Here is a 23,467-nt window from a genome sequence, read left to right as displayed (position 1 = left end):
AAAATAAGCAAATCATAACCAATCCAGGAAGAGAAACCGGTTTTTGTTAGATCTTTCACAGCATAATTCTTCACTGTGTTCCGTTTAACAGACAAGTTCTAAGAAATCGAACTAAACAATTTTTGTGGAATACCTTTGGTACCAATGAGTACCAATTTTTAAGTGTATTTAAGCGGGCGTAAAAAGCTCAAGTCATAAATGGAGCCCTCTCCCCTGCTAACAAGGAAATCTACTTAATAGATCAGGTACATACGCGACGAGGAGGGAATTTCTGCCAGAAATGTGAAGATTCTTGCCATTTTTTTAATAATCCCTAATGATTTTCAGCTATTCGCCAATTTTTTAGAGCTGCATGGGTTCCTCGAAACTTGCGATCCCCAGTTTTACGCCACACCCTTGGGAATATGCCCGATTTGGTTTAAAACAATAAAACCTGTCTTTATCACATTTTCATTTTTTTTTTAAAGCACCGATAATTTCACGGTCACACTAATTTGAAATTCTTGGTCTACAATTTCCAACCCACATACAATCCGTAGGCTTGCAACATTTATGTTCCTCCTGTGAGTCACCTGCTGTTACACGCCTCTCGGGAATACGATGATTTTAGAAGATCGAATATCAGTGTTTAGGGGAGGTTACGCGTACAAAGGAACCATTTGCTCATATATTTTCTTTGTGTCTCTATCGCCAAGTTCAGTAAATTTATGGCATAACAGGTTTAGTGGAAGTCCTGGTCAGGGTTGCCACCCCTAGTGATTTATCACTATTTCTAGGGATTTTTATATGGCCTAAAAATCCCTAGCACTAAAACCTAGTGATTCTTATTTTCACTGGGTGGCAACCCGTGTTCTGGTGTTTGGTCCAAATATAGAATTAAAAGAAGGAATTCAGTAGGACCTTAACACTATTGTAGGACCTTAAGCGCAGGTGTGTGAACCGAATTTGACCGTAAGAAAGATTAAAACTATTGGCGTATTAGTTTAGTCCAATACTCTCCGACTCCTATGTAATCCTCTTATTAACTGCGAAATATTTCTAAAAAAATTGCACTGGCTTCGACTAATGACGAGGAAGAAATTTGTTTCGTAAAAAAATTAATGTTTTACACGCAAAATATGATTGGAGAATATTTTTTGAAATACAGGATTGAGTATGTGAAAAAAGGGGGCTAGTAGGATTTAACACTCGTGGAAGCGTTGGACTAGAATTGGCTCGTGTACGGTCTAGAACAAAGCAAAACATCTCACAATTGTACTAGGCCTATAGTTGTTTGTAGTATAGTAAATTCCAATGTGATAGTACGGTTTTTTTTTAAAGTGGAGCAGTTTTATTAACAATAATAAGAGGTACCAGTAATCTTTAGCACGCAAATCTTTAGCACTAGTAAAGACGCTGGGTAGTAGCTCTCCTTGACGGGAGGACGGTGCAGACGGTTAATTCCCACTTTGCTCGATCGTGACTCTGCGGGCTGACTAGTTAGGGTCCTAACGACAGCCACGATGACAGAAACCGACTCAACATCAACATATCTATTAACTCAACACCTATTTTTGGCTGTTGTCTGTGCTTATCCATGTCTTGATTGGTCCGCCCTGGCGCAAAACCGTTTTTGCCAGTATTATTCTGCTCTACGTAACACGTGACTAAATAAGAGCAGAGTACGACGGAACTATAAACAGTGCTGGAACCTAACTCTTAACTATTATAGAAACGTTTAGTGACTTCTTTTCCAAAATATGGATTTCCGAAAAGTTTTCCATTTACCATTGGTTTAAGGTGCCAAAAATTGTAAATTTCCTAATTTAAAAAATTAAATTTTCCTTATTTTTATTTTGCACGCATACTTATCTGAAAGAAGTGGCAAGAGCAACGCTTATTTTATAGGAATTGATAAAATAATTTCAGTTGAATCTTGTTTTAAATTTTAAGAGACGATAAATATTTAAACAATTTAAATAATCAGTATTGGTCGAGTAAAACTAGGCGAATGTTCAATGATCATTGATCAAATTTCTGCCGTGCAAGCTATCTTGTCTTGAGAATTTTAAAGGTTGCCAGACATGGGGAGTGCCAGGAATCATTAATGGCAAAATATTTAAAAAGGGAGATGAAAGCCTTCCTATCTGTATTTAGTGTGCCAATGTCAGAGGCCAAAGCGAAGGATATAGAGTAGATTCCTCCTATGACTGGCAATAATTAGATCCTTATGGAAAAGTTTGACTTCAATATTTTTTTTAAATTTCTACTCTTTAATCGAAGTATAATCCTCAGAGTCAAACCCTTTATGTTCAATTTGTATCTGCCGATGACCAGAAGCTATGGCTGAGGCATATCTGGATGGCCTCACCCCCTCCATTAAAAAAGAGACTGGCTATAATTAATCTACATAATTTAATGGTTTATTTTTGGCTGTAGTATCTATTCGACCAGCAAATATTATGAACCGTCCTCCTTCCAAATTTTGACTACCTTCTTCTCTTGAGATAAATTGCAAATTAAAGATTTATTTGAAAGGCGTCAACAATGGCTAACTTTCTTCTATGAATTATTTTGTTTACTCTTTTCCTTTTTTTCTAGTTGTAATATTCTAGATGTATATCTAGATGTAATATCTAGTTGTAAAAAATAGCTAATCTTAGTTTCTTTACTCTTCATAGAAATTATTTTATAATTGCATTGCTTTGTAACTTTAGAATCAACAGTTTTCATTATTAATTTCCAAAAAATACATCAAAGGAAAAGTAAGTAGCTCATTGCTGATTTTTAGGGGTTATCTAAATTTATACTTTACTAGATTATTGAAAACCAAACCACAATATACTTTTATTTGCCTCTGTCATTAAAAAAAGGAAAAATAAATGTTTTGACACATCATTTGAAATTGGCTGCCTAATGTATATGATTCTTTCATAACCAGTACTGTTTCTGCCAGGAGAGAAAAAACGTTGTTTTTTTTTGAAAAAAAAACAACAAAAAAAACAACACAAAATGCATCGGAATTCTATAGACAGCATGGGTCAATGAGGGAAAAACTAACAAGAAAAAAAAGACTATAAGCCGAACTGTATCTTTGATACAGCTCAAATATACTGATACTTGATAGATTACTTCGTATATAAAAGGGGCTGCTCCCTCCTCAACGCCCCGCTCTTTACGCTAAAGTTTGATTCTTTCTCTCAACTCTACTTTTTAAAACAGTAAAAAACTTTAGCGTAAAGAGCGGCGCGTTGAGGAGGGAGCAGCCCCTTTTGTATACGAGTAATTTCTGTTCGTTTTAAGTTTTAATGTCGCTCCTTACTTTCAGTTAAAAAAACTTTTTTTTTCTATTTAATTTCTGAACGTTTTTGAATTAATACACCTCTCCGCATATGAATAATGAAAACGAAATTTGCATTATTTTTTTTTTTTTGTCTAAATGGCTTTCTCATAGTTTTGATCGAATGAGTTTGAGAGAAAAAGGAGCGGGGGAGGAGGCCTAGTTGCCCTCCAATTTTTTGGTTACTTAAAAAGACAACTAGAACTTTTAATTTTCTACGAACGTTTTTACTAGTAAAAGATATACGTAACTTACAAATTAGCTTACGTAACGAACTTCTGTATTCGCATGTTCTTATTACATATATGAGGGGGTTCACCCCCTCGTCGGTACCTCGCTCTTTAGACTAAAGCTTTAATTCTGTCGCAATTCCTTAAGAATGGCCCCTGAATCACAAAGGCCGTAGAATAAATAATTTATAAGTAAATAGAATAAATATATTACTAAAAATACTTTAGCGTAAAGACCAAGGTATTAGGAGGATGTGAACCCCTCATATGTGTAATAATTTCTGTTTGTTTTAAGTTTTAATGCTGCTCCTTACTTTCAGTTGAAAAAACTTCTTTATATTTAATTTTTCATTGTTTTTTTTTTCATAATGCTAGAAAATCCTGCGCTCCCTTCATGGAAATTTTCTTCCCCCATGACAAATTTCTCCATGAAAAGTTCCCTCCACATATCCTTCTCTTTTCAACCCCTCCCCCAACCAAAAAATCCCCCTGAAAATGTCTATACACTTCCCAGTAACCATTACTATATGTAAGCACTGGACAAAGTTTGTAACTTTTAGCCCCTCCCACGGGGACTGTGGGGGAGTAAGTCGTCCCCAAAACATAGTTATTAAGTTGTTCGACTATGCTGGATAAAATGGCTATCTCAAAATTTTGATCCGGTGACTTTGGGAAAAATAATTAGCGTGGGAGGGGGCCTAGGTACCCTCCAATTTTTTTGGTCACTTAAAAAGGGCACTATAACTTTTCATTTCCGTTAGAATGAGCCCTCTCGCAAAATTCTAGGACCACTGGGTCGATACGATCACCCCTGGGAAAAAAACAAGCAAACAAATTAACATGCATCCGTGATCTGTCTTCTGGCAAAAAATACAAAATTCCATATTTTCGTAGATAGGAGGTTGAAACTTCTACAGTATGGTTCTCTGATACGCTGAATCGGATGGTGTGAGTTTCGTTAAGATTCTATGACTTTCAGGGGATGTTTCCCTCTATTTTCTGAAATGAGGCAAATTTTCTCAATGTAACTCGTAACTTTTGATGGGTAAGACTAAACTTGATGAAACTTTTATATTTGAAATCAGCATTAAAATGCGATTCTTTTGATGTAGCTATTGTTATCCATTTTTTAGAATTGTGGTTACTATTGAGCCGGGTCGCTCCTTACTACAGTTTGTTACCACGAACTGTTTGATTGAAGGATTTTTTGAAGTATACAGCCTGCTGGTGGTTTCAAGTAGCTCCATTGCTGTGGATGGGAAAATAAGAAAAGCATTATATATTCTCCGATTTTGTATTGATAGATCTTTTCTATTGTTGATCCCCCTCCTTAGAATTAAAACTCTGGCTTCATATCCGTATCTAAGGGGGGGGGGGTCAGGCTTTTCGAGTCTTCCCCGGGCGGTTGTTTGCATTTAGTTTATTTTTTAAGAATTAGTAAATAAACAAATCTTGAATCCTAACAAAAATACATATGATTACCTTTTTGATACGTTTTTAATAGTTTGAATATTGTGAACATCTAACAATGAGAGCGCAAATCCCGTTTGTTTTTATATTTTCGATCCGTCACCTTGGATCCGTCTTCTGAATAAAATAATAATTCGAAATGCTTTGAAAATTATTCATCCTCTAAGTTATATCCATCAATAAGAATACTTATCATTGTCACCTTTGTATTGCAAATTGTGATATGATGTTTATTCAACAGTAAATTTAATCTTAAAGAGCGATCAGCAATTAAGGATATTTTCAAAATACGAGTTGTAAAGCAGTGTTCAGATCAAGTAGTGCGTAAAATATGTAAATGACTTTCGCATGACACACCTTTAATTTCCCGCTAAATTTAAGTACATACATATATAGCACATGTTGTCGGTCCTTTACATGTTTGGAAATTATTACGACAAAACAAAAAAAGCAAAAAACACTTATTCAAATGGTGCAGCTGCATGAATATGCCGGTGTTGTAAGAATGTTCATAAAAATCCTATCGATACATCGATGTTGAATTATTTATTTTTTAAAGGGTTTTGTTGTGGGCTTTGCTAGACTTGTTAAATATATCACTCATCTTCTAGTTTTTTTTTACTAGAAACTGTTTTCATATCATTATCCTTATAAATATTCATCATACATATCCTTTTTTATGAAATGATTTTTAGATACGTCCATTTTTGCATGTACGGGTTCATCTAAATCGGGGGTAATTTTGGAGGAAAACTTAAGAAGAAGTGCCATAAATTGGCGAATTAAATGCAAATGTAAGAATTCAGAATAAATCATATGATTTTGGGAGGGTGTGAACCCTGAGACTCTTAACCATGGTTTTTATGGCACTTGGTATTTACAAAGTGCCATATAGCGATCGCAATTTCTATCTTGCTGTCGGTCCCGGTTTTGCTAGGTCGGACACTTTCAGATGAGCTAGGACGATAAAAGTTGGCGGTACTTGTGTATTATTCAGAACACACTCAATAAGTGAAGTTAAGTTCTTTCGTGAAACATTTGCCAATTCGCAAACCTAGAAATAAATGAAACGAACTGCAGTAATAAATGGTATTCTACTGTTAGCAAACCACGTATTTACACGCAAATTGACTTTTTCAAAAAAGGTCAATTGTTGCACTTCCAACAATGCTCCTTCTCGTGAGAGTATAAAATCATGTCGTGTCCATTGATGCACTGTTTTGTTGTGGGCAACAACCCCTTATCCTGGAAAAACATAATGGCCTCTTTTTCAGTCTTTGGTAAATCCCAAATATACATTTCGAAATCCATGTTCAGACACTATCTTCTATCACTATACATAGAAAACTAAATTGAGTTTTGTCTTTGTGGCTATGAAACCGGATTTTCTCAGCAAAATTCTTGAGTGTGTTCTGAATTGAATTGAATCAATTGAATAATGAACGAGTACCAAATATTTAATTAAAATATACCTGCATCGTAGTTTGTTTCACGAAAGAACCTAACTTCACCTATTGAGTGTGTTCTGAATAATACACAAGTACCAAGTTGGCTAGCGTATCAGGGACCAGACCAGATTAAATTAGAAATATTCGCCTCCCCAATTCGACAATCTGGGAGGGAGTGGAGGAACGGTTAATTTGGAAAAATTAGAAAAAATGAGGCATTTCTAACTTATGAACGGGTGATCGTATCTTAAAGAAATTTGATATTTAGAAGGATCTGGTGCTTCAGAGCTCTTATTTTAAATCCCGATTAGATCTGGTGACATTGGGGGGAGTTGGAGGGGGAAATCGGAAATCTTGGAAAACGCTTAGTGGAGAGATCGGGATGAAACTTGGTGGGAAGAATAAGCACAAATCCTAGATGCGTGACTGACATAACCGGAACGGATCTACTCTCTTTGGAGGAGCTGGGGAAGGGAGGGGGAGGGGGTATTTCAGTTAATTTGGAAAAATAAAAAAATGAGGTATTTTTAAATTACGAACGGATGATCGGATCTTAACTAAATTTGATATTTAGAAAGACCTTATAATTCAAAGCTCTTATTTTAAATCTCGACCGGATCTGCTCTCTTTGGCGGAGTTTGGGGGAGGGATTTTCAGTGCTTTGGCCAGTTTGGGGCTTTGAACTTGCTATGACGATGAAAATTGGTAGGCTTGTTAGAGACATGCACAAATTGACTTGATAACAGTCTTTTTCGAAATTCGACTATCTGGAGGTGGTGGTGGTGGAGGGTTGGGAAATCGTAAAAATTGACGTATCTTTATCTTACGAATGGGTGATCGGATCTTCGTGAATTTTGATATTTAGAAGGACCTCGTGACTCAGAGCTCTTATTTTAAATCCCGACCGGAATTAAGCCTCTGATTTTCCTTTTTTAGCTATCTATTGATTCTTATAATTTGGCTAGAGCTCATGCCATATGAGCTCTTGGCTATTGTTTGCCTTAGGGACAATTTGGTGGGATCCCGGACACTCTCTTGTACATTCTTCTGAAAAATTGAGGCACCATAACTAGCAATTATGCTTGTTTACACAGAGAGTAATTTCAAAGCCAGTAGAAACCGAAACGTTGTCGTGTCTTGTTGTTCTAAGAACCACGATTCATAGCATGGGAATCACCTAGCTTCTCGCATGAAAATAAACATTGAAACACAATATCCTTCAGTTTTTGCAACATCAGGAACATAAGTGAAAATATTACTAATCTGCTACATGGAAAACCAGGCCCATTAGTTTGACTGCAGGGGTATCCATCCGACTTATGTCGGTGTGGACTAATGTGGTTTGAGCTAAGATGGGAAAGGGGAAGTGACACTTTTAAATTGTTGATGCTCTTTTCTAGTTATTATAGAAGATAGATTAGGTTACCTCAACTCGATAGATTCTACCAAAAGGAAGATACCCTTCCGTCTCCAGATCCAGATGGGCTACCATTGTCGAAATTGCTGGTATAAGGATCCTATGGTTTTATTTTGAAGTTTTGAAGTTTTTATTTTGTAGTTTCTCATTGTTCGTCACATCATACCAGGAATCCTCTCCACCCACTTGAAATCACCCTTGAAAGACCCCCCTCCCCCATACGCTTATCCCCATGGCAAATCCTCCCCCTGCAGAAATCCCCCAAAACAGAATATGTATGCCTATATATCCCAATAACAAGTCCTATACGTGAACAGCGGGAAATTTTTGTCACTTATAGCCCTTTCCCCAGGACCTATGGAGGGGTCATGTCGTCCCCTAAGGCATAATTACTGGACATTTTAACTATTCCGAAACAATTTTTCATTGGATGTGTTTGAGGAAAAGGGGGGACGTCAAAAGGGGGCTTGTTACCCTCTATCTTTTTGCTGACACAAAAGGAAACTAAAACTTGTGATTTTCCTCTGGGGAGAACAAAAACCAAGAAAATAACACGCACCCGTGACCTTTCCTCCGTCGAAAAATACAAATTTCAGACCTCTACTTTGCATGAAACCTCTTCAGTAAGGTTCTCTGATATCCTGAATATGACGAGGGGATTTTCATTCAAGATTGCTTCTTGTTATCAGAGTGTTTCTCCATTTTTAGACAATAAAGCAGTTTCTCGTGATCATAGCTTTTGATGGGTAGCAATGACCCTAATGAATTTTGTATGTTTAAACTCATTGGCAGCGGAATAGCGTTGCCCAAGTAAAGAACAATGTTGGCACAATATATTATCTTTTTTTTTTTTTTTTTTTTTTTTTTTTTTTTTTTTTTTTTTTTTTTTTTTTTTTTTTTTTTTTTTTTGGTTTTGGACCAGGGCACTTGGTATAGAAATCCCTAGAAACTTCAAAAGGGGCTCATTCGATTGGAAGTTAAAAGTTCTAGCGCCCTAGCCCCCCTCTCACACACCCATAATTTTCCCAAGCACATCAAAATTTTGAGGTAACCATTTTGATCAGCTTAGTTGAACGGTCCAGTGATTATGTCTTTGAGGATGACCCCCCCACTGCCCTCAGGCCAAGGTTGTTAGTTGTCCATTATAAACATATCAGGTTTTTATAAAGGTAAGGTCGTATAAGCTTTGGAGGGGCTTTTCCTTCTCAACGCCCCGCTCTTTACGCTAAAGTTTTTTACTGTTTTAAAATGTAGAGTTAAGAGAAAGAGTCAAACTTTAGCGTAAAGAGCGGGGCGTTGAGAAGGAAAAGGCCCTTTCATATACGGAGTAATTTCTGTTAGTTTTAAGTTTTAATGTCGCTCCTTACTTTCATTTAAAAAACTTGTTTTTTTATTTAATCGCAGAGAATGTGCAACTCTTCTGGATGTCATTGCGTCACCATAGGTTCGATACAACCACCCCGAGAATAATATAAATTATTCCTTAAAGTTGTGAACTATTTAGGTAGTTTTTATGGCCAAAAATGACAATATTTCAGTTTTAAGAAAAAAAAAGTTTTAAGAGTTTTAAGGAATGTCAACATTCCAGTTTTAAGAAAAAAAAAAGTTTGAGAATTTTAAGGAATGTCAATATTCCAGTTTTAAGAAAAAAAAAACTACGTAGCCGATCTTGAGACCGGGTCCTGAAACTCGGCTCGCGGCAGGCTTGTAGGTATTTATTCTTGTTGTAAGTAACAACCTCCTAGTGACTGATTTTTGTTTGCTTTGTTTTTTGTTTTTGCTTTGCTGATTTTTGTTTGTTTGATTTTCTCGGGGAAATCAAGGAGCCCTCCATTTTTGACACGTTCTGATTCTCGGTGCCGCATGTAATTATCCCTGCTGCGCATCTTCTAACCGCATATTTCTTTGTTCTCGCTGTGGCATATCTTTTAACTGCATATTCCTTTGTTCCTCGCTTTAATTTTTAATTCGTTCCCCTCTTCGTTGTCGCATGTCTTGTAATCGAATATTTGTTTGTTCTTCACTTTTATATTTGGCTCGTTTTAATTCTTGCTACCACTGATCCTCTAACCAGGTATTCCTTTGTTCTTCGTATCTGTTTTGACTCGTAATCGTTGCTGACGTAAGTATTCTGACTATATGTTTCTTTGTTTGTCATTTTGTTGGATCATTACTTCAGACATTTTTCTACAATACCCTTTACCTTGGCTCCTCGTATTGGTTTTATCACGTTTGATGGTCTAGGTTATTTATTTGTCCCCTAGGCTTCACTAACCTGCTTGAAACGCTTTTTGTAATCATTGCACTTGGTATTTTATGCTTAGATATGTTCCTTTTGTAATATTTCATGCGCCATAGATATAAAGATTATACGATAACTCCTGGGAGGGAAATGGTGTAATTTATTCTCTTGAATTATGCTCATAAATATGACTTCACTGAACTTTTTCTAAAATTAAAGCTCTGAACGAATTTTCTAAAAAATTTCCAAAATATTTTTGACACTTTCTAATTCTTATTGTTGCTTGTAATTCTCGCCGCTGCTTATCTTCTAACCACATATTTCTTTGTTCTCGCTGTGGTATATCTTTCAACCGCATATTTATTTTCCCCTCACTTTGATTTGTATTTGTTTTACTCCTCATTGTTGTATGTCTTTTAACCACATATTTCTTTGATCTTCACTTTGGTCTTTGACTTGTTTTAATTGTCGATGTCGCGTGTCTTCTAACCGGATATTTCTTTGTTCTTCAATTTTAGTTTTGAATTGTTTTGATTGTCGTTGTTGCAAGTATTCTAATCGTATTGACCGTTTGTCTTTTACAAGATTACAGCTACTGCTGGAACCTTGATGGTTTTCAGTTGTAATAACATACAGATTTCCAAGTCCATCAAACCACGGAGACTTTAGGGGAAATACATGGGAATATACAAAGTTTTGTTTATTTGGGGGTAAAATTTGTTGTTTTTTAAAGGGTAGAACCGCTTCTCGGAAAAAAGCTTCAATTTTCATACTAGATCTTGGAAAGTATTCTTTATAAAATTTCAAATCCCCCCCCCCTAAATTTTTTTCAGAATCCCTCGAATTTATTAGTTCTGGTCTTCTGGACCATTATATTTTTGAATCCTTGGTATATTCTGACCGAGACACCTTCTTCAGAAAGACCTATAAATAAGAAAAGCTTTATAATTCTTTCAACTTTGTTTAAAAAATCTGTTTTTCTTTTGCCAAAGAATTCTGTCAGGCTTTTCCTCTCTTGTGATTCGATGTTGATTTAATTGCTTAATTAATTAGGTTTTCTTTGGCCTGCAGTTTGACAGTTCTAGATTTCTAAATGTTTAACAGCTTTTTGACGTTTTGTTCTCTTGTTAACAAATTTGAGCTGTTAGATCAGGCTTTACAGCTGTTGAACTAGAAGTGGGAGGGCAGGAGGGGTACCCGGAACTTCAAGGTGACTGGAATGTTGGTTACATTCTGGAAAATTAGTTACAAAAATGAGCTTTTCGAATATACGATGCTTAAACAATAGTATTTTCAGTGAACCCTCGTTCAAAAATTATTCTGCGAAGCAAAACAAAAGTCAAGTTAAATTAAAGTGTTAGCTAAGCTTACTTAGAATTTCATAACTGCTTATAACTAATTTCCTGAAAAGAGTGGTTTCTTTTAGCCAGGAGTTATTTTTGTATGGTCTTAGTAATTTATACCCTTTGATATTTATATGTGCCTGTATACATAATGATCAAGGGCATATTCAGAAGTCTTGTTCGGGAGAGGGGATATTTTCTTCGGGAGGTTTTACAAAAATAAACTTTAAAAAACTTCAAGAAAATTCTTTTATTTGCATTTTTGTTTCGTTTTTACTTGTTGGACGAAAATTTCGAGGGGGGGGGGGTCAAACACCGGACACCCCCTGGATACGACCTCGAAAGTTATACCTCAGTTTTAGTTAGGTGGAGATGCTAAAATAGTTAACATAAAGAATTGGCATTACGCCCTTGTAATGCAGAACGGTAACAAGCACCATTATGGTCAATTTTATTTTTGAACTCAAAACATAAAACTCTATGTTACTACTAATAGCAGTCATTGCTGACATAAAAGTTTTTAGTCCTGTGATTATGCTTTTGTCTTTGACGTTAAGTTTTTCTTTTATTTAACATTTAAAAATTTTGGTAATTTAAAGTAATTTTGGTAATTAATTAACTTGTTAATCAAACGAAAAAGACCCAAGAAGTGAAGCTAGGTTAATGCTAGTGAAATATAACCTTTAGTTTATATAATAATATAATTTGCGCTATATATTTGCACTTTAAGGGAGGATGAGTATTTGCACCATAACATAACCCCCTCCTCAAATGTGCAAATATATAGCCTAAATTATACAAGTTCAATGTATTCTATCACCCATGACTTGTCTTTGTGTCTATGAAACCAGTTTTGTGAGATTTAACCTAAGTGTAATTTGTGAGTGTGTTTCTTTTAGTTGACAAGTACCTAACTTTTTTAGTGTCAGCGAAGCCAGCCGAAGATTTAGATTACGAAGAAGAGTCGGATAAAGAAATGGATGAAGAGAATGCCCGGGTTCCTGTTCTCTTGTCAAAGGAACAAGAGCTATTTGGCAAGATAGGAGCAAATGTATCCCTCCCATGTGAAGTAGATGATATAGGTAATCTTTTTTGTTCCATAAAGCTGCACAATAAAAAAGTTTCTATTGTCATATATGTTGGGCCGAAGAAAGGTTTGAAACCACCTGCAGAACAAAGTAAAAAATACATCGAACTAACTTGTTGATCCAGTCAAAGATGATAGGATAAATAATTTCGTAAACCAGATGTACTAATAATAATAAGATATTTCCATGAGACTTTCCGTTGTCTTGCAAGGTCAACTAAATTAAGTGTCTTGCTTTACAAATAGAAAATCAATTTTACCGCTAGTTTTCGACATTGGTAATCTCTAAGAGACCCTTTTAAAGTCTCTAAGATACTTTTTGCAACAACCGGGTTTGAATTTTGATCAGCCAAAAAGTAGACGTCAAAGATGTTATCCGAGTAAAACTTGTTACAAAAATGTAGACGCTGAAACTAAATTTGATAAAACATTTTTTAACATATCTGGTTTCAACATACCAACGCATATTTGTAAACGCCGCAGACTTGGCAAAGGCAAGTCATAACCTTTTAACCTAAGAATTCCAGAGAAATCTACATCTAAGAAAATAAGAAGCACTTTATTGCACAAAACAGACACAAGGGTTTAATAATGCTTCATAATTGGTGCTCTGGGAAACAATTTGACGGCAGCTCAAGCGGTCTAAAATTGGGAATCCTTGGAAAGTTCTTTTAAAATAGAATTATAAAATCCTGAAATATAAGTGTACGATTGATTTCATACTAACATATAACAAGAGCTAAGAGCTCATATGACACTTGTGACGAGGCGAGAAAAACTAAGAGCCAAGAGATCATATGGTATGAGCTCTAACAAAATTCTATGAATCAATAGATTGATTTAGAAAGGAAAATTTGAGGCTTAATGCCGGTCAGGATTTAAAATAAGAGCTCTGAGTCACGATGTCCTTCTAAATATCAAAATTCATTAAGATCTGATCACCCACTCGTAAGTTATAAATACCTAATTTTTTCTGATTTTTCCTCTCCCTTTAGCCCCCCCAGATGGTCGAATCTGGGAAAACGACTTTATCAAGTCAAATTGTGCAGCTCCCTGACACGCCTATCAATTTTCATCGTCCTAGCACGTCCAGAAGCACCAAACTCGCCAAATCACTGAACCCCTCCCCCCAACTCCCCAAAAGAGAGCGAATCCAGTACGATTCTGTCGATCATGTATCAAGGACATTTGTTTATTCTATCCACCAAGCTTCATCCCGATTCCTACATTCCAAGTGTTTTTCCAAGATTTCCCCCTCCAACTCCCCCCAATGTCAAACGATCTGGTCGGGATTTGAAATAAGAGCTCTGAGACATGAATTCTTTCTAAAAATCAAATTTCATTAAGATCCGATCATCTATTCGTAAGATAAAAATACCCCAATTTTCACGTTTTCCAAGAATTCCGGTTTCCCCCTCCAACTCACCCCAACGTCACAGGATCTGGTCGGAATTTAAAATAAAAACTTTATAGTACAAGATCCTTCTAAATATCAAATTTCATTAAGATCTGGTCACCCTTTCGTAAGTTACAAATACCTCAATTTTCAAAATTACCCCCCCCCTCCAATTCCACCAAAGAGAGCAGATCCGGTCCGGTTATGTCAGTCACGTATCTTAAACAGGTTTTTATTCTTCCCATCCAGTTTCATCCTGATCTCACCGCTTTAAGTGTTTTCTAAGATTTCTGGTCCCCCCCCCCCAAATACGCTTGATCCGGTTGAGATTTAAAATAAGAGATCTGAGTTATGAGGTCCTTCTGAATATGAAGTTTCATGAAGATCCGATCACTCCTTCGTAAGTTAAAAATACGTCATTTTTTCTTATTTTTCAGAATTAACCCCCCCCCCTCCAATAGATCGGATCCGTTCCAATTATGTAAATCACGTATGTAAAACTTCTGCTTATTTTTCCCACCAAGTTTCATCCCGATCCGTCCAATCTAAGCGTTTTCCATGATTTTAGGCTCCCCCACCCCAAACTTCCCCCAACGTCACCAGATCCAGTCAGGATTTAAAATAAGAGCTTTGAGACACGATATCCTTCTAAATTTCAAATTTCATTGAGATCCGATAACCCGTTCGTAAGTTAAAAATACCTCATTTTTTCTAATTTTTCAGAATTAACCCCTCCCCCAACTACCCCAAAGAGAGCGGATCCGTTCCGGTTATGTCAATCATGTATTTAGGACTCGTGATTATTTTTTCCACCAAGTTTCATCCCGATCCCTCCACTCTGTGTTTTTCAAGTTTTAGGTTTCCCCCTCCCAACCCCCCCAATGTCACCAGATCTGGTCGGGTTTAAAATAAGAGCTCTGAGCCACGATATCCTTCTAAATATCAAATTTCATTAAGATCCGATCACCTGTTCGTAAATTAAAAATACCTCATTTTTTCTAATTTTTCAGAAATACCCCCCCCCCCCCCAACTATCCCAAAGAGAGCGGATCCGTTCCGTTTATGTCAATCATGTATCTAGTACTTGTGTTTATTTTTCCCACCAAGTTTCATCCCGATCCCTCCACTCCAAGTGTTTTCCGAGTTTTAGGTTTCCCCCTCCCAACTCCACCCCCCCCAATGTCACCAGATCTGGTCGGGATTTAAAATAAGAGCTTTAAGACACGATATCCTTCTAAATATCAAATTTCATTGAGATCCGATCACCCGTTCGTAAGTTAAAAATACCTCATTTTTTCTAATTTTTCAGAATTACCCCCCTCCCCCCCAACTACCCCAAAGAGAGCAGATCCGTTCCGATTATGTCAATCATGTATCTGGGACTTGTGCTTATTTTTCCCATCAAGTTTCATCCCGATCCCTCCACTCTAAGTGTTTTCCAAGATTTTAGGTTTCCCCCCTACAACTCCCCCCAATTTCATCAGATCCGGTCGGGATTTAAAATACGAGCTCTGAGACACAATATCATTCCAAACATCAAATTTCATTAAGATCCCATCACCCACTCATAAGTTGAAAATACTTCATTTTTTCTATTTTTTCCGAATTAACCGGCCCCCACTCTCCCCCCCCCCCCCAGATGGTCAAATCGGGAAAACGACTATTTCTAATTTAATCTGGTCCAGTCCCTGATACGCTTGCCAAATTTCATCATCCTAGCTTACCTGGAAGGGCCTAAAGTAGCAAAACCGGGACCGACCGACCGACAGTGTTTCTTTGTGTTTCTTTTTCTTTAAATTAAAAACGACCTTCACATTGAACTGAAATTAATCGTTCTAGGATTCTTTTTAAAAAAGAAAAGAAAAAAAATTATAGACTTTTTTTAAATAATAATAATAATATCATTGGAACATTTTGACAATTGTCAGGAGAAATCAGGATAAGTTTTGTTGTTACATGCAAAATGAGGTAGACGCAAAATAGGTAATGTCTTAGACAACGGCATACTCAGGATTTCTGTTCGGAGGAGGGGGGACTGTTTTTATTCGGAATGGAAGGGTTATCTTTTTTCGGAGTGGGAGGGGCATTTTTCTTAGGGGGAGAGTATTTTCATCAGGTGAGTCTACACAAAAACTTTAAAAAACGCACCAAAAATGGGTTCATGTGCATTTTGTTTGGTTTTCATGAGTCGGACAAAAATTTGGGGGATCAAGCCCCATTCCCCCCTCTCCTGGATACAGCTTTGGTCTTATACTATAGCTATCTGAAAGTTTTAATTTAATCTCCTTGCCGAGATTGAAGGTAGACTTATAATAACGGCAAATTCAACGATTATGCAATATTTGATAGCCTAGGTGGCTGTTCAAAATTAAATGGCATAATCCCATAGTGATGCTTTTTGCCAAGTATTTGAGCTCTTAAACGGCTTATTACTTAACTAAAAAACTTATATGGGGTGACAGTTTTCATTGTTAGAAAGTTCTCAAGCTATAATTTTCCCCTTATTTAAGATTGCTCCTTATTTAAATCAACAATTTTCTAGGTAGACAGTTTTTATGGCACTTATAGTGACATAGCGATCGCAATTTCTGTTGGTCCCGGTTTTGCTAGTTTGGGCACTTCCAGAGAAGCTAGGCAAAAAATTTGGCAGGCGTATCAGGGACCAGACTAGATTAAATTAGAAATAGTCGTTTTCCCGATTTGACCATCTGGGGCGGGGGAATAAGCACATGTCGTAGATACGTGATTGACATAACCAGACTGGATCCACTTTCTTTGAAGGAGTAAGGGGGTCCAGTGCTTTGGCGAGTTTGATGCTTCTGAACGTGCTAGGATGATGAAAATTGATTGGCGTGTCAGGAAACTGCACAAATTGACCCAATAACAGTCATTTTCTCCGATTCGACCATCTTGGGGGCTGAAGGGAGAGGAAAAATTAGAAAAAATGAGGTAAAGAAAATCTCCCAAGAAAGGCCTAGTATCTCAGAGCTCTTATTTTAAATCCCAACCGGCATTAAGGCTCTGATTTTCCTTTTAAAGCAATCTATTGATTCTTAGAATTTTGCTAGAGCTCATGCCATATGAGCTCTTGGCTTTTGGCTCTTCCGACCTCGTCACAAGTGCCATATGAGCTCTTAGCTCTTGTTTTTAAAGTGCTTTTAAACTTATGGTAACCATGGACTGTGGTTTGCTCTTTACTTGATTGTTTAAGAGGCTGAGTGGAGAAGCGCTAAAAAGAGGGATTGTAAAGTTCTGGTTGGCACCGTTTTCATGCTTCCCAGTTTTTCTGTACCAGTAATTGCACTAAAAAGACGATTTTGGTGTCATTTGGTACTTTATTATAGAATTTGCGATACGAGTTCACGAAGAGCGCATAGGTACGACCAAGAGCTTTAAAATTGGGCATTACGAAGATTTCTACGATGTTGCAGTAGCCTACTGTTTCTACTAATGAGCCAACGGTTTATTAAACTTACTAGAGGGAGGGAGGGAGAGTAAACAAGAGGGACGATTATAACTTTTGGGTTCGAAATTTTCAAGTATGGAGAATTCTACCGTGCTATTTTCATGCTTCCTGGCCTTTCCACTCCTTAAATGCCATCAAACAGTGCCTATTTTTTGCAACATGGCACTTTGTGAAGTTGCCATCCCAAGACGAATTAAAAAAATACAACAAAAACGTGTAAATATAAAAACGAGTTTATAAATGACGGCTCTCTGCGATGTTACAGCAGCCTGATGGTTCTACTAATTATTAGACGATTTGTGACAAATATTAAGGGGACTGAGAGCAAGAATTTACAAGAGGGGGGATGGTAAACCTCAGGCATGGGGTTTTCAACCATGAAGATTATGATGCTACTTTATTCATTCTTTCGAGATATTCCTTTCTAGAAATGGCTCCCAAAGGGAACTTGTTCGTCCCATATGGTACTTTGTGACAAACGCACATTGTTGAATTTTTAATAAGTGATTAGATATAAAAATTAGCTTTTAAATGAGCCCTTAAACAGCTCTCTATATTGTTCCAGTGCCTCAATAACGGGTAGAAATTTCTCTCTAGACGGTTTTTTCTAAAGTATTTTTAACCTTCTAGTTACAATAGGCTTTGGATCGTTTTCTATTAGGTTTCAGCTATCGCTGGAACCATGACAACGTGGATATTAGAGAATTCTACTTTGATTTTGTTTTAATTGAGTCAAAAGTACCTAAAAAACCTTTTTCATTCATTTTGATTGTCTCAGTTTACCATTTTTACCGCCCAAGAAGCAAGGGACTACTGCAAATTATCTGCTGAAGTCTGTGTTACAAAGAAATCGATACCTAATGAGGGCTCTTCAGATCGATTTATACTTTCAGCTTTTTTCCATGCTAAGTGATGATAAAAAAGGCTTCGATTTCAAGAGATAGACACTAAAATTTACATTGCAGCAAGATAAACATTTGAAAATTTTTATGATTCAATCTATCTTTACGATTTACTTACGAAATAAGCACTTTATTTGATTCTAATTAGTTTTAGTTTTTTAAGGATTTTTTTCTAAATCTTACTTAAAGAGTTTATATTATTAGATTCTTTTAACTAATTTTACTGACTCTACACTTAAAACCGATTTTTGTTGTGACTGCAGGCATGGATTTGGACCAAAACGAATGAATGTCGACTTGTTGCGTTTGAAATATCTAAATTATATACCATTAAATTCAATAACATGCCATAATCTTTGTTTGTCGCCCTTTTCCTTAGCAGGACAGCCCACAACTCTTGAATTTTAGCATCTTCACTGGTGTTTAGCTTATTGATGAAGGAAGAATTGCCAGCCTTTTTCAGCAAATGAAGCACATTGGCCTGCGCTTGAACTTACGCGTGAAATTGTGTAATTTTATTAAGTTCAACTTCTATTTTAGGGAGTTATGTTCGCTTGTGGAGACGAGAACTTCCTGATGGTAATGCTGCAGGGCTGTTCATTGGCACCGTAAAAGTAAGTCTTTGATTAGTTGCCAGGTAGTATAATGTCCCCATCTGGAAAATTGATTCTCCTAGATTATTTAGTAGACTCTCAAGCACAATAATAGGCTAGGCAGGTGCAACAACTGCTTTGCTATAATTTAAAAAGAAGAGTAAGTGCCAAATTCGATTTAGAACATCAATAATTTCATTTGAAAAGGAGACATTCTTGCTAGCCTATCGGTAGTAAAAATCTGATTCTCAAAACCCCTGTTTATGTGACTGTTCTTTAAATATTTTCTAAGTGTATCTACGCAGATGCAGATGGGGGCTAGCTCTTTGCCCCTCTTGAAAGTTATCTCATGATCTTTATGAATAACTTTAGCATTTTCACATTATTATGAATAACTTTAGCATTTTCACATTATCTTTAGTGAATAACTTTGTCCCACTTTAGTAAGTGTGAAATCTATTCGAATTAGAAGTAGAGCCAAAGGAGTTGTAGTTTTGAAAAATATGCCGAAAACAGTCTAATTATTTGGAAAACAAAAGAACATGAATAAAAGTCATATAAATTAAGAGATTTTTCTCAGTAAGCCTTTGAGGGTGGGAGACTGGGTCTGTGACCGCCCGCCCTCTCAGTGCGTGCCTGTCCGCGCCAGCTTTTTTTCTCTTAGCGTTGCTGGAGTTTTGAACCTAGGAAGATGCAATATAGGCTCATAAACAGGGAGGGGGATGATCGGGCCCGTACTACTGAAATTGCTCCCATGTGCTAAGAATGGGATTCTGGTCAAGGATAATAAGTAAAGGTGCAGTGATGTTGCCCAATTGAACCAGGATATACAGGACAAAATAATTTTTTATTCTGCTTCTACTGAACAGATTTTCTGCACATTTTCGATGGTTTACTGACAAGAAAGGATTTCAAAATCAAATTGGTCTAGATACTAGTGTTGGAGAGTGGCGCTAGGCGCTTCATAACATCACCTATGAACCTAATTTGTCCAATCAGCCCTTCCGATTCTCCATTTCAACTTTTGACGAGCATGCTGACGTTGCAGGACTTCTTCCACACGAAAAGGAAAGAACCCTTGAACAGGCTAAAGAGGAGACTCTAAGCTCTGGTGCTGTCACGGGATCAGCTACTCCAACCTGGTGTTTGAATATGACTAGTGGGTTTTCTCGAAAAACCAACACATGTAAATTTTCTTAGGATTACACATCGAATGGAAGAAGAGAAAGCTGCTTGATTTAATGGTATGTCAGGGTAGGGAAGATGCAGAACAGGATGGGAATGTTGTTGTGTTATCTGTGAAGCAGGTTAATATTTGAGCTTGGAAGCCCATAAGAAGGAGATCAAAAAATCCTGTTCTAGTTGGCGCTATCAATACAACCATTGTCTCCTGGAAAAGATATTCGACTTGGGTCATATGGATTGTAGTTTTGATAAGGGAGGTTCTGTCGTTACCTGCAACAAGTACGACAGTAGAAAAAGTTTATAGGCGAAGGACTAACAGCTACTGCTAAATGTCCAATGTGGACTCTCCACCGTATAAACAAGCTAATTTTCAAACATGACAACTATAAGGCTATCAAAGCTTTTAAGGGAAGTTATTGAGTTTTCATGTCTAGTCAGGTGCCATGAATTTCTGTATTCTGGCTCAATAAAGTGAAAATAGAAGAAAATAAGAAAAAGGTGGCCGCAAAAGATTTCTGATTGAAAGCATGACAGCTAATTTTCATTGTGAAGCCATTGAATGGAAAACAATGGTGAATTTGACGTAAACAGGGTTCTGCTGAGTATTGAAACGAAGGTAAAAGACCTCTCGGAATTGTCACAGAGGTGTAAGATAGTCAAAGAAAGGGAAGCTAGGTTACTTGCTGGTCTTAATAGAAGACCGGGTAATCCTGACATGGAATAAGATATAGTCAACGGATTCAGTTGAGTTATTATAAAGTATACTCAGAGACGTGGTACAAAGAAATTAATTTAATTTTCTTTTTTTTTTGGATCAACTGAATTGTCAGACAATTTAAGGTCTCGACATTAATTATTCGGATTTAAAGAATGTTAGAGAGAATTGAAGCTTGCTCTTTTGCCCTTATTGTGACGTAGGTTCGTTAGCAGTATATATTGGGGGGGGGGGGGGTCAGCTCTCTTGATTTTTTCTTCCTTCCTAGATTTTTGAAATACACCTGTTTTAAGGTATCTTCATTAAAAATCCCTTTATTTTTGTATTTTCATTGAAGAATTTGAAAAGGGGGATTTTGTCTCCCCACTAGATATTGAATTTTGTCCAATCCCCATCCTAAATCTTCGTTATTTGACGCCACTGAGTTTAATCATACTAATGAAGCCGAAAATGAATTGTGTATCCTAAGACATTAGAAGCAAGAAAAAATTTGGTAATAACTGATGCAAACTCAGTTTTTGAAATTCTCGCAGAATACCTGAAAATGCAAAAATAGAGCAAATGCCGATCAATTGACGGTGCGCTACCCCCGCCACACAAAGTTTTGTAACAGTTTTTCCCTTTTTGCTCTTTCCTTTTCCTCTTTTCCTCTTTTTTCCTTTTTTTCCTCTTTTCACTTTTTGCTTATTCATTGTTTTCTAAATAATTCAGCAAGAGAAAGTTGCTCCCTGTTGTATCAAGGTACAAAGATACGCAATGTTTTTCCCTTGATTCCCTTGAACTGCGTCCCTCTGGTGCAACATAAGCTTGTCTCCTCCCATTCATGCCTTGCCTCTTTTTGGGGCTATCCTTTCCGGTCTTTCATGTTGCTTGCGCGGAGTCCTGACTACAAACACTTTTTATCAAAACCTTTGCCCCCTTCCTAAAAAATGGACACAGAATTTACTTTTTGTGTTTATTCATTGTATGTGTGTTCTGTTTTTCTCCAACAATTCCCTCCGCTTAAATTTGTCTTAGAGAAAATACAATTAAAACATTGGCCTGAAATGCAGGACGATTACCTCCATCATAAAAAGAAAGTCATTGACTGCAGTAATAGTTGCAACTTAGTAAAGAGTGAACCTCAGCACATAGTAACCGATGGTTTAAAAACGACTTTGGAAAGGAAACCTTCAAATGAAATAAATTCTTCAATTAGATATGATTCAGTAATGACATAGGTTAATCTTAAAATAAAGTAAATAAAAAAAAACGTTTTTTTAACTTAAAACGAACTTAAACGAACAGAAAACTTAAAACGAACAGAAATTACTTCGTATATGAAAGGGGCTGCTTCCTCATCAACGCCCCGCTCTTTACACTAAAGTTTTGACTCTTTCTCTCAACTCTTCATTTTAAAACAGTAAAAAAAAAACTAATAACTTGTAATAATCAATTTGATAAAAAGTTAACACACGCGAAAAAGTGAAGCTCTAAGAAATTCCTAATTTAAGTTTAATTGTGATAACCCTCACTTAATAAATATCCCATACTCTGTATATAAATTTTCAGTTTTTTCCTGTTTTAGCCGAAGAGGAATTTTTTGGTGGTGCCTTTTTGTTGGCTGTCGGTAGCAATCCTGATGATAAGACCAAAACCAGGGACAAATTATCACATTGGGGAGGGATGGGGTACTCCTTTGTTAATAGAAATTTGCGGTCCTCTTCGATAAAGAATATTTGATTGAAACTTCCAATCCAATTGTAACTAATCCTGCATTGTGATATCCTTTTTCTATCAATGTATCAAATAAAGGGCTAACGTTCGGAGAGTATTTTTTGGGATTTTCAAATTCCTAAAGTTTATTTTTGTAAACATAGATTTTATTTTTGACCAGTTGAATTTTCCAATGGATTATATAATTTTTGAAAACATTTTCACTTTATTTGAAAATGATCTTAATTTCTAGCAATACACCCCTCAAGCTTGAGGACCACTAGTTTATATTTCGCTTTAGCTTATCGGGTAATTTGGCCTTGGCCAGAGTCTGGAAACTCAGAGCTTTTTCTTGGGTTTAAATATTCTTATAGAGGATTTGAAGCTTAAAAACGGCTTTACCTTAAAAAAGAATGAAAAGAAGAAATGCCACCGCCTGAACGTGCCATTCTTAACGACTTCTTGATCGAAACCTTTTGGATCCTTGAAAAGGGGAAAATATGCACTCCGAGCAGGAATAGGTGATTCTTCACCAAAACTTTCGTTAAAGAGAATATTTCAGTTGGATTGAACTCCCTGATATATTGACATCTATTACTCAGTATACCAAACGACTTTTCAACACAAAATCGTTCAAAAACTATCGGGCAAATGATGGACTAGTCATTGACTTTTGGGTAAGAGCTAATTGTATTCATGAAGCATCCGGAAGTGATTAACCTTCTGGGATTCTGCATTGAATATATTTACATTATATTTTCTTAATTTACTCTATAGCTTCAGCGCAAAGAAATGGGATAAAGGAAAGAAGAGTTACAATTCACCCATTGCGTCCTAGGATGACTATTTTATCCAAAGGTGCAGAGTCAGTGGCGTAGGTAGGCTTATAAGTGCCCGGTACAATGTCAATTTTGCCCCGGAGTTGGGTTTGCTGTTATTGGTAAAAATAGTAGAACGCA

General features: G+C 36.5%; 1 protein-coding gene across 1 annotated transcript in view; it reads left to right on the top strand.

The window, feature by feature from the left end:
• The window catches only part of LOC136032300 (neural cell adhesion molecule 2-like), a 145,022-nt gene that overhangs the window by 19,995 nt on the left and 101,560 nt on the right, over positions 1-23,467 (top strand). Inside the window, exons 2-3 of the mRNA XM_065712587.1 lie at positions 12,393-12,551; positions 18,861-18,934. Coding sequence (XP_065568659.1) covers positions 12,393-12,551; positions 18,861-18,934 — 233 coding nt within the window. The remainder of the gene's footprint in view (positions 1-12,392; positions 12,552-18,860; positions 18,935-23,467) is intronic.

The sequence above is a fragment of the Artemia franciscana genome, chromosome 1 (genome assembly GCF_032884065.1).
Source record: "Artemia franciscana chromosome 1, ASM3288406v1, whole genome shotgun sequence".
Taxonomy (NCBI): Eukaryota; Metazoa; Arthropoda; class Branchiopoda; order Anostraca; family Artemiidae; genus Artemia; species Artemia franciscana.
This window is presented reverse-complemented; position numbering and strand designations above follow the sequence as displayed.